Genomic DNA, 16,380 nt, shown 5'->3' on the forward strand with positions numbered 1-16,380 from the left:
CCTCTATGCCTCCATAAATTTGCCACTACAAGCTTGTAAAAGCGCTACCCACTAGAAGGCAGACCAGGAGTAGTTTGCAGGTTCCATGCTAACCTGTAAAATGTTAGAGATTCTATACTAAATATGTAAGATGTGTTTCTTTCAAGAAGAGCAGAAAAACATAGTATATGTTTACATAGTAGTTTACATACGCTCATCATGAACTTGAATTTCATGCCAATATTGGCCATTCAATAATTTGGTTTATGGCATGGTCTTTTTCTGGGGCACAGTAAATGTAAGTTTTTGGAACATTTTTGAAAGTTTTGCTGAAGTCAGCACAGGGTCAAAAGTATACACACAATATAATGGGAAAGTCTTTATGTACGTTATTTGAAAATAAATGTCTTTTAAAAGTTGAAGCTCTACATTTATTGCATGTAATAAAGTAAATATTAAGTTTTTGTTCAAATGATTACAGCTTATAGCTCTTATAAATTTTTTTCAATTAACTATAAGGAAAAAATGTCAAACTTCTAAAAAATACTCCTTTGTCCACCCAATATTTTGTTAACGGTCTTTCAGCACTACTTACGCCATCAAGGCGGCAAGACATGTAGGCGATCAGCATGTGGCACTACTGAGGCTTTACTAGAGACCAGGTTGCTTTGATAGCAGCCTTCAATTTATATTTTTGGGCCAGGTTTTTCTCATTTTGCTCATGACAATACTGCAGAGATTCTCTATAAGGTTGAGGTTAGGCCAGGTAAATGAAGCACAGTAAAATAATGGAAATTTTGGCATTGTGGGCAAATGCTAAATCCTGATGGAAAAGGAAATCAGCATTTCCATAAAGCTTGTCAGCAGACAGATGCTTAAAGAGCTCTAAAATCTCCTGGCGTTGACCTTGGACTTGACAAAATATAGGAGATCAACAAGAGCAGATAGCATGGTATCTCAAATCATCACTGACACTGGACTTCAAGCAACTTGCATTCTGTGCCTCTCTTCTCCAGATTCAAGGACCTTCATTTCCAAATGAAACGCAGAATGCACTTACTACTGAACATGTCAAATTTTTTCTCCATAGTCCAGGTAAGAAGCTGCTCATTTTGTATCTGGTTCAGTAGTTGCTTGATACTAGGAACACAATAGTCATATCCCATTTCTGGAAGATGTCTGTGTATGGTGGCTCTTGATTCACTGACAGCAGCCTCACTCCACTACTTAGGAAACTTTCCCAAGTTATTGAATCAGCTTCAATTAAAAACTTGTGCACTTTTTGTTATCCCACTTTTCCCTTCCAGACAACTTTTCTTGAATACACTCCAATACAGTACTCCTGGAAAACTTGGCGAGATTGAAGGTCTCGATTTTGGTGGAGTGGCTTATTTTTGGATGGCAGCCCTTTAGTCCTTGAATGTAAACACTGACACTGGTGTTTTAACAGCTTCATAGCAGGCCTGTGAGTTTTAGTTTTCTCCACCTAAACCAATTTTCTCTTAGGTGAGGTTGACATTTTGCATCTTTTTCCAGACCTTGGCAAAGTGTCAAATATTCCAATAACTTTTTGTATAGACCAATTGGAATTTAAAGATGTTTTAAAATGGCTCTAAGAAACATTCCTGCCATCGGTTAATCCACCATTCTCTTTCTCAAATCTGTCCTGAGCTCTTTTCTCCTTTCCTTAAAAAAGGGTTGACAGCACTCATTAGATTTTCCAAGACAATGGGAAAAACTAATGAGTGCTGTCAACCCTTTTTTATGTTAGCACAGAGAAGCTACTGGATGTAGTTAACAATGACCTCTATTTGATAAAGCCTTGGGTTGGGTAAATTTAAATACATTTTGGGACTTTCAGCACTACTTACTTAATAATTTAATTTGGTGTATGTATATTTTTAATTCCATATGTATACTTTAGACCCTGCGTTAATATCAGAAAACCCTTTCTGATTGGCTGTCCAAGATAAATGAAAAAAAGCCATTATTCCACAGAAAAAAATGCCTATAAGTGTATGCACATTTTTAAGCAGAACTGTAAAAATGTGGACCAGGTCTGTCAGTTTATGGTCAGAACTTTCAGCTGCTAGTAGTTGTTATGGTGCCTTAAAACACATAGTATGACCTTAAAAAACATTCTAAAATAGAGAACTAGTTAACATTACAGAACATACCTTAAACATACTTTAGTTACCAAATTCTTCTTCACTTTACACAAAGTAACCAAATGTTATGTTTTGTTTAATATTTGATCTCACTTTGATCTTTTGCCACACTCCATGGTGGATTTTCTTTTTGAATGGGCTACTGGAGGAACTCTTATTGAGGCCATGCTTTATTTTATTAATTCCAACAGCTCATAAATTTGTAATCATGCTCTCCTGAATGCAGACTAATTTGCAAAATTAAGACTAATTTCCAAGGTAATTTTATATATTTTTTTCCTTACCACTGAGTAATTCCCTAATGTTTTTACACAGTTTAATATAAAAAAATATGGCATTAAATATGGTAATAAAAGTTTAAAGTGTATTTTATAAAACAAGAATGTTTAGCTGCTAAACAAAAGTTCTTAAAATGTTTTTTTATTAAAAAAATTTGGTTGAGCATCCTCTAAGTGTGGTAATTCCTTTTTTGGGGGTTATAATATTATCAAACCATTACCAGTTTATTAGCATTAATAAAGATTCTACATTGTCTAATTAAAAAATATTTATATTTGTCCAAGATTTTGTTTATTTGATATTTTACATCTTGCATAACTAAATCTAACTACCCTGATAAGGCCAACAGTATTTACTATTCAAACTACAATAGTATTTCTAGGTTCTTATTTTAATGTAAGCTAATTTTCCCCAAGCCAAATTTCTTCTACAAAAGCATTTGTTTAAATAACACTTTAATTGATGCCAGCTCGAGTACACACTCTTATTAAAGTAAAGCTTCTGGAAAGCTTCTATTTTAAAATGTCTACTGTTAAAATCACTATTCAAATAAATTTTTATTAAATAAAATTTACAAAGGTAACATACCAAATACAACCAACATTTAGATACCAGGTGGGAAAATAAGTGCACATTTCCTACTTACACAATAATTAATAAAGAAAATAGCAAGGTATAGAAGGTGTTACTAATAAGGTACACAAGATTTGTTAATCATCAGGAAGTTTGACTATAAAAGCAACAATGAGATGTTCATTCCTGTGTGTGGTGGCCTAGCGGCTTAGTGTCTAGCACTGCGGCTTTACACCTCCAGGATCGAGGGTTTGACTCCCATCTATAGATGAGAATGTGAGACTCCATGTACTCCAGTTTCCACCCACAGTTCAAAGACATGAGTGGGCAGGACATGTTACAGTAAGTTTGCACAAGTGATGGTTATAATTAAACCATGTGCAGCACAAGCACAAGTTATGGTTCTAATCAAATCACATACCCACACTTCTGGGTAATCTCCTGAGTCAGTTTAATAAACTGATTTGTACCACAGTTTATCATCCAGATATTCACAATGATTAGAACTGAAATAAGTATTCTCAAAATGGGTCCGACAAGCCACCACTCGGTCTTCCCTATTTAAATTGATATATGGGCGCAAACCTGATGGCATCTGAGAAAATTAAGAAGAGAGACCTTCTAAATGTAAAAATTAAATACAATACAAAACTCCAGCCAGCCCAGTTCTCACTGGTCCCCTGTAACGACCCTCACCTTTCTAGAATGCACAGCTGGCCGAGTTGTAGGAGCAATTTTTCATGTATTTGTGCCTCTGCCTGGATACTCAATCTTCTCATCTGTATTGACAGATTCCTTTGACTAAAATGTCCATTTGCACTGCATTTTGTTTACAGCAATTTGTGTCACTTCCTATTGAGTTGTTCAGGCCCCCTGCAGTGTTCCAGATTGACAGCCCTTACTAAAAAAGGGCACCAGATCTGGTCCAGAGCTGTACGAACAGGCTTTGAACTTTTTTTTGTGGGGGTTGGATTATCCTTACTCTCCTCTTCCTCCTCTCACAGACCAATGTTTTAGACAGATGGCTGGGGGCCATTTTTGTCCCAGGTGGTAGAGGGGGAGGGGTCGCCCCATGCTCTATGTCAGCTGCAAGCTGTCAAAAAGAGAGACAAAGTACAGCACAATGGAGAAAGATTGTGTGTCCATCAAACCATGTCCATTGTCTGTCCAGAGTAATCATCACTCATCATAGTGGTCGGTGGGAGTGGGGGGATGGTGGGGTGACTACCGAGCCTGAGGTGGGCATGGGGGCATTGCTTGTCTACTGGTAAAAGAAGAGCAGGTGACTCGTAATGATCCCACCTGTGTTCAGAACAAGTCTATTTATTTGCGTCTCTTTGTGATTGCTCTGTCTGATGGTTTTGCCACTGGCTCGCTTTCTGCAGAGTGTGTGTAAAAATGTGCATGTACTGTAAGTGAGAGTACAATTAAAAAAATAATAATGTATTTACAAGAGAGAAGAATAAATCAGCTGTGCGTTGTCTCAAGCCTGCTTCCAGCTCCCTTACTTCCATTGATGCCAAAAGTGTTACCACCTCATAGAAACTGTCAAATGTGTTGGTGGGAGGGGTGATTTGGATTTATTTTACAGCCACAGGACCTGTGCAGCCAATGATGGATTTTTACTTCATGTCAGATTACTCCTGAATATAATGTGAGGCCAGCAGTGGCCCAGTAGTTTAACCTGACCCTAAACTGGGTCATATAACAGAAAAATAAAGCATGCCATCGAATCCATATTTGAATGACAAAAAAAAAAAAAAAAACGAGACAAAAGAATGACTAGAGAAACTTTGACTTTATGTTTTTGTTGGTAAGCTGGTTGTACATGTTACATAATTATACACTTACTTATTTTCCGCACCTGGTTTCTGACTGCTTGTTTTTAATCAATCAATCAAACAATTAATCATGTTAGACTTAGAAGGTTATGAGTGCAGCTGTCTCAAATTGGCCACTTAGGAGTGTTTAGATGTTGCCACACAAAAACAAATAAATCAATGGAAATGGTAAACAGGACAATCTCACTTTTTCTTGTAAGTCTTTGGCTAAACACAAGTTAGATACACCAACTTACGTACAAATATATTTTTGCATAGTAATGCTAGGCTCTTATATCTTATGTTCCAAAAATTGGTGTCAATTTACTAAGTTAAGTTTATTTCTAATAATTCAATAAAATAACAAAAGCAAAGCCTAATTAAATAAAACAGCAGTAATTGGGGAAAGGTAATAGGGATCCACATTATACATTTTGTTAACTAAAAGTCTAGTTGAGCTAAAGCGTTATGTTCAAAAAATTTCTGCTAATCTAGTTACTTTAAAAACCTGAAGGCGTTCACAGCAAATGGCTTATGACAACATTTCTTGCAGTAGCAGTAGTAGTAGTAGTAGTCATAGCAATGTCATTCACACAGTATTTACTTTATACTAATGCAAAGGAGTAATTTGTGAATCATACTTTATATGCATAATTTAGTATTACTAAATAAAATATGAATATTAATAAACAAAGAATGTACAAACAATAGGATAAACAGCTTTTTTGTTTGGTATTGCAGGGCTAAGTAAGTTGGTACTGAAACTAAGCAGGACTGCAATCTTGCATGAAGACTTTGTTAAAAGCAAGTGGGGCACATCAAATGGCATTTCAAAATCACATTAGATAGCAAAAGTAAATTTAGCCAAGGCAGACTGAACTGCAGTACACTGCTGTCCCTGAACTGCTTCCACTCCCCCAATCAAAACATACACACTTACTGTACACACATCCATGCACACGCGCACACACACCTCATTGTCCTATAACCTAGCAACAGGTTAGAAGGTGTTAGGCAGGACCCTGGTTTCATACGTTTTAAAATCAAATGAAAAAAGCTAGTGGATTAGAAAATCTTCTTATGCAAATTTAACTGGATTTTTTACTCTGATGTTTCCACAAGAGCATGAAATCCGAGACGAGTTAAACCAAAGAAGGAACTAAAAGCCGGTCCACAACACAAGCAGCGTCAAAAACAAACACCATTAATTTCTTTACTTCATCAAGTGGTTCAATATCAGCACCAATAATCTAACTGACAGCCAACATGCCCAACATAAATCCTCCATGCATGCTTGTATACATGCCTAAGACAAACTTGCTCACTCACTTTGATCACAAAAACACATCAAAACAAAAACGGGTTAGTGTGTGAACACACTTGTTGAAGACAACAAACCATCATATGGATACTAATATGTTCTAAAAGGTAAGAGATAAAAGTGAGGCAGTCGAGAGACAGAAAAAAAACAGAGACAGGGATATAACACGACAAAAGGGCGCCTACCTTTTCAATATGAAGGCAAGAATCTAGTAAATTTTAACAAATAGCACCATATACACTGGTCAACTAAAGATCCTGTCAAATCTTTGTTTCTCTGAAAAAGTTTCTTTTAATTTGTTGGTATTAGTTTTAATTAGTCTTAACAGAGGAGAAAAAGGGAAACTTGTTAACTTGTTAACGTGTTCACCGTTACAGCGGGATCACACAGCTTTCTGTCAGCAAAATATTTTTAAAAACATTCTGTCATCGGTGGTTTTGCATGACCTCTGGTGGGAATTAATTTTGCACATAAACAACCTGAAATATAAAATTTACATCACTGAGCAATGGCACAAAATGGTCTTACGAGTGGGTTCTTCATTCTTTAGTAAAAATAAAAATACAGGAAAACTCATTGCCTTTTGAACTGACTACAAATTGTTGCATAAAATGTTGACTGTGTTTTAATGTATTTATTACCAACTTTTAAAATCTTTCTCACTTATTTTTACGATTTCCTACTCATGAGAAGAATACCATGTTTCTTCAGTACAGCCCCTTTTACTTTTGTTCACACTTTTCCAGTTGTAATTTTTAATTTTTTTTAATGTGTCGCTTTGCATTTGTTATACAATCCAACACTCTCACAGCCTGGCTTGGTGGTGTTACACCTACCGTAACAGTTCCTTGTTCTGGTCCTTACATGGTTCTGCCTTCACATTCTCTGGGCATGGATCTTCTGTGGGTGCAGCTTTGAATTTGTGGGACTCTTCATCAATACCGTTATCTTCCTCATCACTATAGTCTTCTTTCTTCAGGCTTCTGATGTTCACTTTGTTCTTAAAAGGTTCAGCTTCTTCTGATTTCTCCTCCTAAAAGTAATTTTACCAACAAACATCAGCAAATTTTTATATAAGTTTATATTAGGGGTGTCACATTCTACCTGGACCACATCTGCATCTTTGTAAGCATTTTAAATAATGCTCACATAGGCTAATCACTTTTGAACATATTTTGAATCAATTAACATCAATTACCTACTCCCGTAAAAAAGGACTGTTTTAATTGAAAAGGTCTGTTTAAATAATCGATTGATAATTATCACTGTAATCCACTGATTAAAGCAATTTTTAAGCATTAGTAATTTTTTTTTTTTACTAATTATTTATCTGCTTGCAAATAAATTACATCATTCTAAAATGAAGATGTAAGAACTGATGCTGTACTTGTTCTTTTTCTTAATATAATCATGGGTCTCTACAGTGACTCAAATGAGTAGCTGGGGAAGACATCACAGTTGGTGATGAGACTGATTTATATTGCTTTAACAAAGTTCCCTACATTAAGATGCTATTTAGCTAATGCTAGATGGCAACATCACCTTCTTACCAAGATGTTGTCTATAATGAAGACATTTAGCTCGATAACTGCACATAAGTACATGACTCTTGATATCTATCAAGATATCTGGCTACTACTGCCTTCTGTCTCAGGACAGCAGTGTTGTTATTGTAGAACATTATGTCTTGATTTTGTGTATGAACATCTAGAGACTTTTATGCTTGAAATGTCTCGCTAGTATAAAAACTCTATGAGATATACAATACATATGTCTGTCCATTGCAGGTTAGCTCACTGCTCAGGATCAAGCCACAAGTCCAGAAAGATCTTAAAGATTTACACCATTTGAAAGTGTTAGTTTAGCCAAAAAGCACTCCCTGTCTTTCAGTGGTAATCCAAAGGAAAAAAGAAAACATTTCTTGAAAGGGATTCTTCATTCAGATAATAAACTAGCAGTGTCAGGGGCTTTTTCCAACAAGATTGCATGTGTCTCTTTTTTTCCTTAAGCACTTAAGGTGTTCATATGTTTTGTTATGCCATTGTTGCAGAGAGGCAGTGAAAGGTGGTATTGTTACCTTGACAATATTTTTTGTGCCTAGTGATGTCTCTGGATCAGGTGTTGGCTCCACAACATTTGTTCTCTCTGCTGGTCCTTCTTTACTGCTATCTGTGTGAGAACTCCCTGTTGCTTTAAATGGGAGATCCATGCGGAATGTGATTCCAGTTGAAGTGCAGTAGTCCTCAAAACCATAAAGATACCTGTGGAACATCACAAGTCTTGAAAAAAAGTTTTAAAACTAAACTGAACTTTTATGGTTAAATTATGGTTAAATAAGATATATCAATAAACGTCTATGAAACCATAACATCCAAAATGGTTGCTTTTAATTGTATAATAATTGTGTGGACTACATACTTTCTGTAGGCGCATTTGACATTGTAACCTGCAGCGGAGTTCAACACAGGGATTCCCAAATCCTGATAGACTTGTTTCCAGATAGATCCGCTCTCAATCTGGAATGACAAAATAAAGCAAAAATAGAAGAAAAGAAATAAACAGTGGCTCTGAATGTAACACTGGATCCAAAAAATAACACTCTCCGTCACCAGCAAATTCAGATCCTGCTGGACACCGTGTCTGGGTAAACTATTTTATGGAAAAGTAAAAAAATATATAATTAAAATTCTACTTTAATTAAATAATCCATGTATAATTAAAGATTTACAAAAAAGACGCTGTTTAAACATTTGTGTGAAAGCATACTGCCACTAGGGTTTGTCGTGTACTCTAGTTTTGTCGTGTTCTCTAGCAAAACCACTACAGGGAATGAGACAAGAATAAAAATTGGATTAATATAGTTTGATTAATTGTTCCCGATTCTCTTTGTTTAATCTGGTAAATCTGCCAACCCACGCAGCACACGTTAGCTAAATAATAATGCCGGTGGTTTAAGGTATAGACTCTCTCAGTGGTCTTATAGGCTTATAGACCTTCTTTTGACATGCACATTCTGTAAAAACCAAATACATGTGAGAGAATAGACTTCGAGATAATAAAGAAGACTTTACTTATCCCTAGGGGAAATTAGTGTTCCAGCAGTATACATAAAGCCACGGTACATTATAAACATATGAAATAAAGAAAAAAAAACAAGAGGATTAGAAATACACTACCAGTAAAAACCCTTTTAATTCCATTTTATTTCCTGTTTTTTATTTCTTTCTACACTGTAAAACAATGCTAAAAGCATCCTAAATATGCCTTCATTATATGGTAACCTTTAAATGAACTTTTCCCCTGCAGCAGAGATAAGTTTTAGTCTTGCATTCCTGGGAAGGTCTTTATGAGAGCCGGTTTCATCGTGCTGCCTGATGAGTTTTGCAAATGCACTTGACACAATACTGTTCTTGCAAGAACTGTTCCAGAACAGCTGACCTTTGTGTCAGAAAATAATAACTGATTGTTGTTGTTGTTGTCATTATTTACTTTGCAATTTGGCAAACAGTGGAACCTACAGGCTTAATACAACCCTAAAGCAGTCATAAGCAGACGCAATCATGAGGACAAATTAGAATTTGCTACCAAAGTGATGGAATGGCTAACGTGTGGGGAATGAAAGGATCTCATAATTCAAACCAATCAAACTCATTTGTCAAGAATGTGGATTGTATAAGTACAGTAGGCTTGTATGGCTGCTTATGAAGGAAGCTCATTAACCTTTACTGATTATCTGTCTTTTGATGGCAGAGGAATTATGAATTCAAAAGTATACTTTATGCAGTACAATGAGTTGAAACACTCCCAGGAAGCCCAGTAATTTTAGGGGAATTTATTTTCAGTGTTCTGTCATGTACAACCCAAGTCTTTTTAGTCTGATAATGTCTCATTATGCAGTTCTAACTTATCAAAACTATATTTATTGCCAGATTTTTTAGGAAAAAATTGTTACTTATGTTTCGGATCTGGTATGAACTAAAAGGCTTCTCAAATGGTACATGTGAGAAGGCATTGCTAAGGATTTTATTTTTTTATGTTTTTGTGTTGTTTATAAGCGTGAGTTTGGCCCCCTGTGTGCATTCATATTAGTCAGGGAAATGGAGATTTTTAAATATAATCGCAAATGGAATTTAATTTGGGGTGGATGACGCCCCAAGAGTTGCCACACCTGAACCTTCAGTTTCTATCTGTAGGCATAATAAAATTCCAGGGAACTGAAAAAATTAGTCTTTGATCTAAAGTAAATATATTTATGACATTTATTTCTCTTGAATATAATGACATTTGACCTGTCTCTAGTCAGGATGATAATTGAAAAAAAAAAAATAAAAAAAAAAAAATTTAAAAACAGTAACCAAATACTCACACTGTCAAATCCCCCAAGTTTGTGCACCAGTCTGTAAAGTTTAAAGAGGTTCAAGTTTCTGTAGCCCAGCACTGGTCTTTTGTTGATGGGTGTGCCTTGACAAAGAATGGGGAATAGGTTAATTAGTCCATTGGCTGTCTGTGAGTCCACAGTTAACCCTTTCTGAAATGCTGACCTTCTAATGTAATATAAAACAGACCTCGTCCTTCATATTTTAAAACAGAATATTTCCTTGACTTATTTTTAGTGTATCATTAAACAAGACAGCTCTCTGTCTTAAGCCACCAAAAAAGGCACAGAGAGCCCAAAATATTGCCAGACAGTCTTCTGTCATGAGAGGGGCCGTCTTTATCATAATCAGTGCCTGTGCCTGGTTCACTCCACCTGTGCATGGTTCTATTTGGGGCTGAGGTCACACTACATGACTACCCACACAATTTTCTATCAGTGCCGTGTCTGTCCTAGTCTGCACCAGTCAGCACAAGTGGTGGCCAGCTGGCATGGCAAGTTGGCACAGAGATCGGGAGGTGTGTGACGGGTATGGATTGAGAACAGACTCCTCCTAACATGGGTGGAAGTATAAAAAACATGTTTGATGTTTCAGAGGCGACTCTGGATGCTGTTACGTCTTGACCGTGGATGTGCATCGTCAGTAGCCAATGAACATTGAGAAGACAAGATCATTCACTCATCCAAGCTCAGGTCTTCATTCATTTAGTTATTCATTCATGCATTTATTTATTTATCATGTGATGACAGGTGATAACAAGAAACACTGTGCACATGTCTACTTGCACGAGTGCATGTGGTGGAGGAAAAAAAAAAGGTGCACACACAGATGGTGCCAGTTTTCTTTTTTTCCCATTTTTTTCTTTCATTTTCTTTGTCTTGATAGTGTTCTCTTTCTCTCTTGCCTCAGGTGAATTTACATTTCATGTAGAGTATGAGCCACTGTTAGAAACTAATCATTTAGTGTATACAAGTATTTCCTTGCTATTCACTAAAGACATCTGTATTTAAGTCAAAACATGGATATAGTTTAAAATATCATCTTACATTTTTTTCTTTCAGCTTACAAGTTGTTTAATACACCAAGATGTAATTGTAAAGAATTAAAAGCTAAATAACCTTATATATTTTTAAACCCAAATGCCCTCAGTAAGTTATGATTTCTGAGTAGATTTTAATAGAACTTTTAATAAAACAGCAGTCACTGAAAGTGTTTACCTCTATCCTCCATGAATTTATAAAGCTGTTGGAGAAAATTCTCCCTCTCCTCTGGGAAGGGCTCCACCTCCTCCTGGACATTAGAAACATAATAATAATTATGTTAGATTAATCTGGAAAGTCTTTTTGGTATCATTTTATGGTTCCCTTGAGATAAGAGATGTCAGAAGAGTAAAACTACACAGGATACATGGAGAGCTATTACCTGCCTGACACTTTTCTTTATTTTTTGATAAAACACAATGTTAGTCAAATATAATTGCTCGGGTTATTATAAGTTATAAGCAAGTCTTCGTTACCCTACAGAAAATCGAATAGAGCTATGAATGAGGGTGCAAACCAGAGAGCACCGCTTACGGACAGATACGTTTATTAACACATATTAAAATAAGAGGTTCTTGTGATGTTAGAAACATAGTCATTTTAGAGATTTTTTTAACACCTGCAATGTGACATAGCAACTAACAATGTTTAAGTAAAAACAAAACAAAAAATGTTGAATCACCTTTTGACCTGGTTATTACTGGGGTTGTAACAACCAATAGCAACATAACAATAAGTTAAATAACACATTCACAATAGCACATTCTTTTATAATGGGGCATGTGATTAAGCTCAGAATTAAAGAATCACATTCAAACTCATTGTCTGAATTAGTTCTCATACAGTTATCACTTATAAAGTCATTCTGATTTACTCCAAACAAAGAGCTGTTTCTGTAGGATCATCGTAGGACATCATGCTTCATCTCTGACAGCTCTTCATGATCCACAAAGAGTTTTTCAAGCATGTGTTGGATCTCTTGGTCAAAATCACCCCAAACCATGCAGCAGAATGTGTTACTGTCTCATGACACCAAAATAGAATGCTTTGGAAAAAAAATGTAATGATGTACTTGATGCAAAAACAGGACAACAAACAAGTTATCACCAAAAGAACTCCATCTTGCTATGGGGCTGTGTCTCTTCAGCTTGACTAGCTTTACTCAAGATAGAGGGAATGATGAATAGCTCAGAATACCAATGCAATTTGGCCCTAAAACTGCAGGTCTCTGTTGTGTCAGCCGAAAATAAAGAATACATTTACTCATTAGCATAATCAATCAATCAATCAATCAACATTTATTTACAGTATATAGCACCTTACAGTTGAACCAAAGTGATTCACAGCACTAATAAAATGACAGTAAAATGGCAATAAGAATACTAAAACAAATAAAACATAAAATTATTTTAAAAAGCGTAAAATAATAAAATATCAAAAGCCATTCTAAATACTGCAAGTGAGTCTTAAGTTTTGATTTAAACAAAGGCAGGTCAGTAATGTAACGGAGCTCAGATGGAATGGAGTTCCAAAGTTTCAGACCAGCCACTGCAAAAGAGCGATCTCCCCATTGTTTGGGTGTAATAACAAGCAAAATTACAAATCCAATTTAACCATGGAAGAGCTCCAAAAGAAAAGGATCAATGTTTTAGAATGGGCCAGTTAAAGCCCAGAACATTCCCTATAAATAGACAGATAGATGTAAATGTGTGTATATAGAAATTGTCTGTGTTTGTGTGTATTGACCCTGATCAGCCAAAACATTAAAACCACTGCAAGGTGAAGTAACATTTTTATTAATTATCTCAGATCATCCAATAAAAATGGCACCTGTCAAGGAGTTAGATAAATTAGTGCATACTGTATATAAGTCCTTCTCAGACCATAACAGCCCATAAGACTGCAGATACAGGGCTAGTATAAGCCAACTGTGTGTTAACAACTTGCCCAAGGCCAATCACTCTAACCACGGCCACCAAGCAACTGTTTGCTATATTAGGCAGCAATAAACAGTCAGTTATCTCAAAGTTTTAGTGTTGGAAAACTAGCCAAGGATCTGAGCGACTTTAACAAGGGCTAAAGAGTGATTGCTAGATAGACTGGTCAGAACGTCTCCAAAACCAAATCAGGTTTTTGGGTGCCCCTGATGTGAAGTGAATAGTACCTACTGTACCAAACATTGGCCATAGAAAGGATAACAGGTGCTGTAAATCATCGGAAGGGTCATAGGTATGCAATTTCACTGATGCACATGTTGAATGAAGGCTGGCCTGTGTCGAAAAAGCTACTGCAGTTTAATTCTGGCTATAATAGAAAGGTATCAGAAGACATGGACTGGTTCAGCATAGACTATGCACCATTACTGAAAACGCATATACTGTAATAGGCACGTGAGCATCAGGACTAGAGCATGGAGCAATGGTGACCTAGTCTGTTCAATCTTGCTTTCTTTTACATAATGTGGTCAGCCGGGGACACGTGCGTTACTTACCTGGGGAGCAGATGGCACCAGATGAAAGAAGGCATATTAGGCAGGTGGTTCTAATGTCAGGGCTGATTTGTGTATGTACTACAGTGATATAAAACTACACAGCAATTCCCTGGTCATTTAAACGTTCATACCTCTTCCTCATCGCTACTGCCACCATCGTCCTGCACCTCTTCTTCCTCCTCATCATTTTCTTCACTGCTTGAACTTTCATCCTTAACCTCAGTCCTCCATGCACTAGGCACGGTACCATGGCACTGGAAATCCCACGCTGCATTTAGCGCTGATTAAAACCATGAACAAAATGTACATGATTACAGACGAGTAAAGGGCACCAAGTCATAGTGTGTAGGTCAGTTTCAGAGACAGTTAGTGAATTTTCAATGCATTGCAGAAATACCAAAATAAACCAAAAAAAAAAAGAAATATTTAAACAGTAAACACAGTAACCGTGTTTAAAAACTGATTGCAACCTAGAATTTTCTTTTAACTGTTGGTGGCTTGCACGGATTTGATTCCTCTGGTGAAACAGACAAAAATAAGAGTGTTGTGCTACTATTTCCATAAACATTGTCAGAGGTGAAGTTTTTATGATTATCACTGCTTACAAGTCTCGTTTCCTTTTTTTTAAATGACCACTTACAAGTTTCATATTGTTTACGAAATCTAAAACCATAATATTGTAATGTCACAAAAAATGAACAGTCATCTTTGTGAGCATGCAAATGTTGAAACTATTATATCATGAAATGCATCTGATTATCCTGTAATGGCTTAAAACATACAAATGCTGTGCAGTGGGAAAATTTCACCATAAATTATCTATACCACTGTCATTGTCCTTCAATCTTACCCGGCTTTGTACTGTTTGTGCATGAAGAAGACCATGCAATAATGACTGTTAATTTTTTGTCACATCATTGACACATGGCATGATGCGTCATAAAATAAGATCATGCTCTGAAAAAAGGTAGCTCTTTGCCATCATATTCACGCAATAATTAGGAACTTCATTATTAATATTAGTAAATGCACGAATAACACAAGCAGCTTATTATTTAAAATAATTAATAAAAAACACAAAAGCTGTTCCTTGCTCAAAAAACAGCCACTTATTATGATATAAATATTCTCCTCTTATGCCAGAGGAAATTAGGATACAGCTCTGAAACACAGCTTTCATTAGCACTGTCTCAGTGGAAAGAGTAACTACAGTATCTGATCAATGTAGATGCTCACCTGCCTTGAGGCTGGCTTCTGTTTTCAGGTCCATTTCACAATCAAGTTCCTTTACGTCTTTCCGCAGAACCATATGACTGTAAGATGAAAAACAGTATTTTACACAATACGATTTTTTTCCAACACAGACCATTCTGAAATGATTCATTCTTGGTGACAAAAACAATGTGAAATAAAGACAGTAAATGTGTAATTTCAGTGCAATTTCAAACTCTGCTAAACCAAAGCATCTGAACTTAGTATGTGTGTGCGTGTGTTTGTGTGTGTGTGTGTGTGTGTGTTTGTATGAGAGAGAGAGAGAGAGAGAAAGAGAGAGAGAGAAAAGAGAGAAAGTGTGTGTGTGTGTGTGTGCACTCAAGTTTTCTCTCCCGTATGGCAAAAAGTCATATTTAAGTTATTGCAAGGTTTATTTTTTATATTTCTGACCATGTTTTTACCATGTTTGTATGAATTTCAGGTTTGTTTGTTTGTTGGTTTGTGTTTTTGGTTGCAAAAATTTTTTCTTGAACATTCCTGAATCATTTTCAATAATGATTTTACAATAAAACGCTGAGAATTGTCCCTGCTGTTCTTTCCTTGCACTTGGATCCGTTCTAGCTAAAACCATTACAGATGCAGATTGCATTATTTCCAGGTGGCTGTCACCTCGACAATATTAATAACATTTAACGGACATTTACAGACAGAGTTGGGGTTGGGTTATCCGGTTTAGTAAAAAAATTAGCCAGATATTGGTTCTCTGGACTTTTCCTGGGTTCAGTATTCATTTTTCATCAACTGAACCAAAATTGGAACTCACTCATTCATTTCCCCTCTCTTGTAACCTGCTCCTCCCTAGAGTGTTGAGGTTGGGCCGTGATGACCCTGCTGAACCTGCCAATTTCAATCCAAAACCCAAACTATCCAGGCAACTAATAGCAACTTAGGAACATGTTATTAAGAATATTTCTTCCCCATATCAGGTTTTTGTTTGTTTTTCTCTAATTGCATTATTAGATAAAAATTGTCTTTCTTGTGCTTTGACAATGGCATTACAGCAAAACCTAACAATAATAAATACAATTACTATGTAAACAAACATAAACTCCTTGATCAAT

General features: G+C 36.1%; 1 protein-coding gene across 2 annotated transcripts in view; it reads right to left on the bottom strand.

Annotated features, from left to right (window-relative positions):
• arid4b (AT-rich interaction domain 4B) overlaps positions 1–16,380 on the bottom strand; it is a 77,051-nt gene that overhangs the window by 13,888 nt on the left and 46,783 nt on the right. For both annotated transcript variants that reach the window (XM_053501691.1, XM_053501690.1), the window contains exons 10-16: positions 15,284–15,360; positions 14,179–14,327; positions 11,734–11,806; positions 10,507–10,601; positions 8,559–8,656; positions 8,218–8,401; positions 6,977–7,173 (exon numbers count right to left, since the gene is read on the bottom strand). In XM_053501691.1, coding sequence (XP_053357666.1) covers positions 6,977–7,173; positions 8,218–8,401; positions 8,559–8,656; positions 10,507–10,601; positions 11,734–11,806; positions 14,179–14,327; positions 15,284–15,360 — 873 coding nt within the window. The remainder of the gene's footprint in view (positions 1–6,976; positions 7,174–8,217; positions 8,402–8,558; positions 8,657–10,506; positions 10,602–11,733; positions 11,807–14,178; positions 14,328–15,283; positions 15,361–16,380) is intronic.

This window comes from Clarias gariepinus, chromosome 8 (assembly GCF_024256425.1).
Source record: "Clarias gariepinus isolate MV-2021 ecotype Netherlands chromosome 8, CGAR_prim_01v2, whole genome shotgun sequence".
Lineage (NCBI taxonomy): Eukaryota > Metazoa > Chordata > Actinopteri > Siluriformes > Clariidae > Clarias > Clarias gariepinus.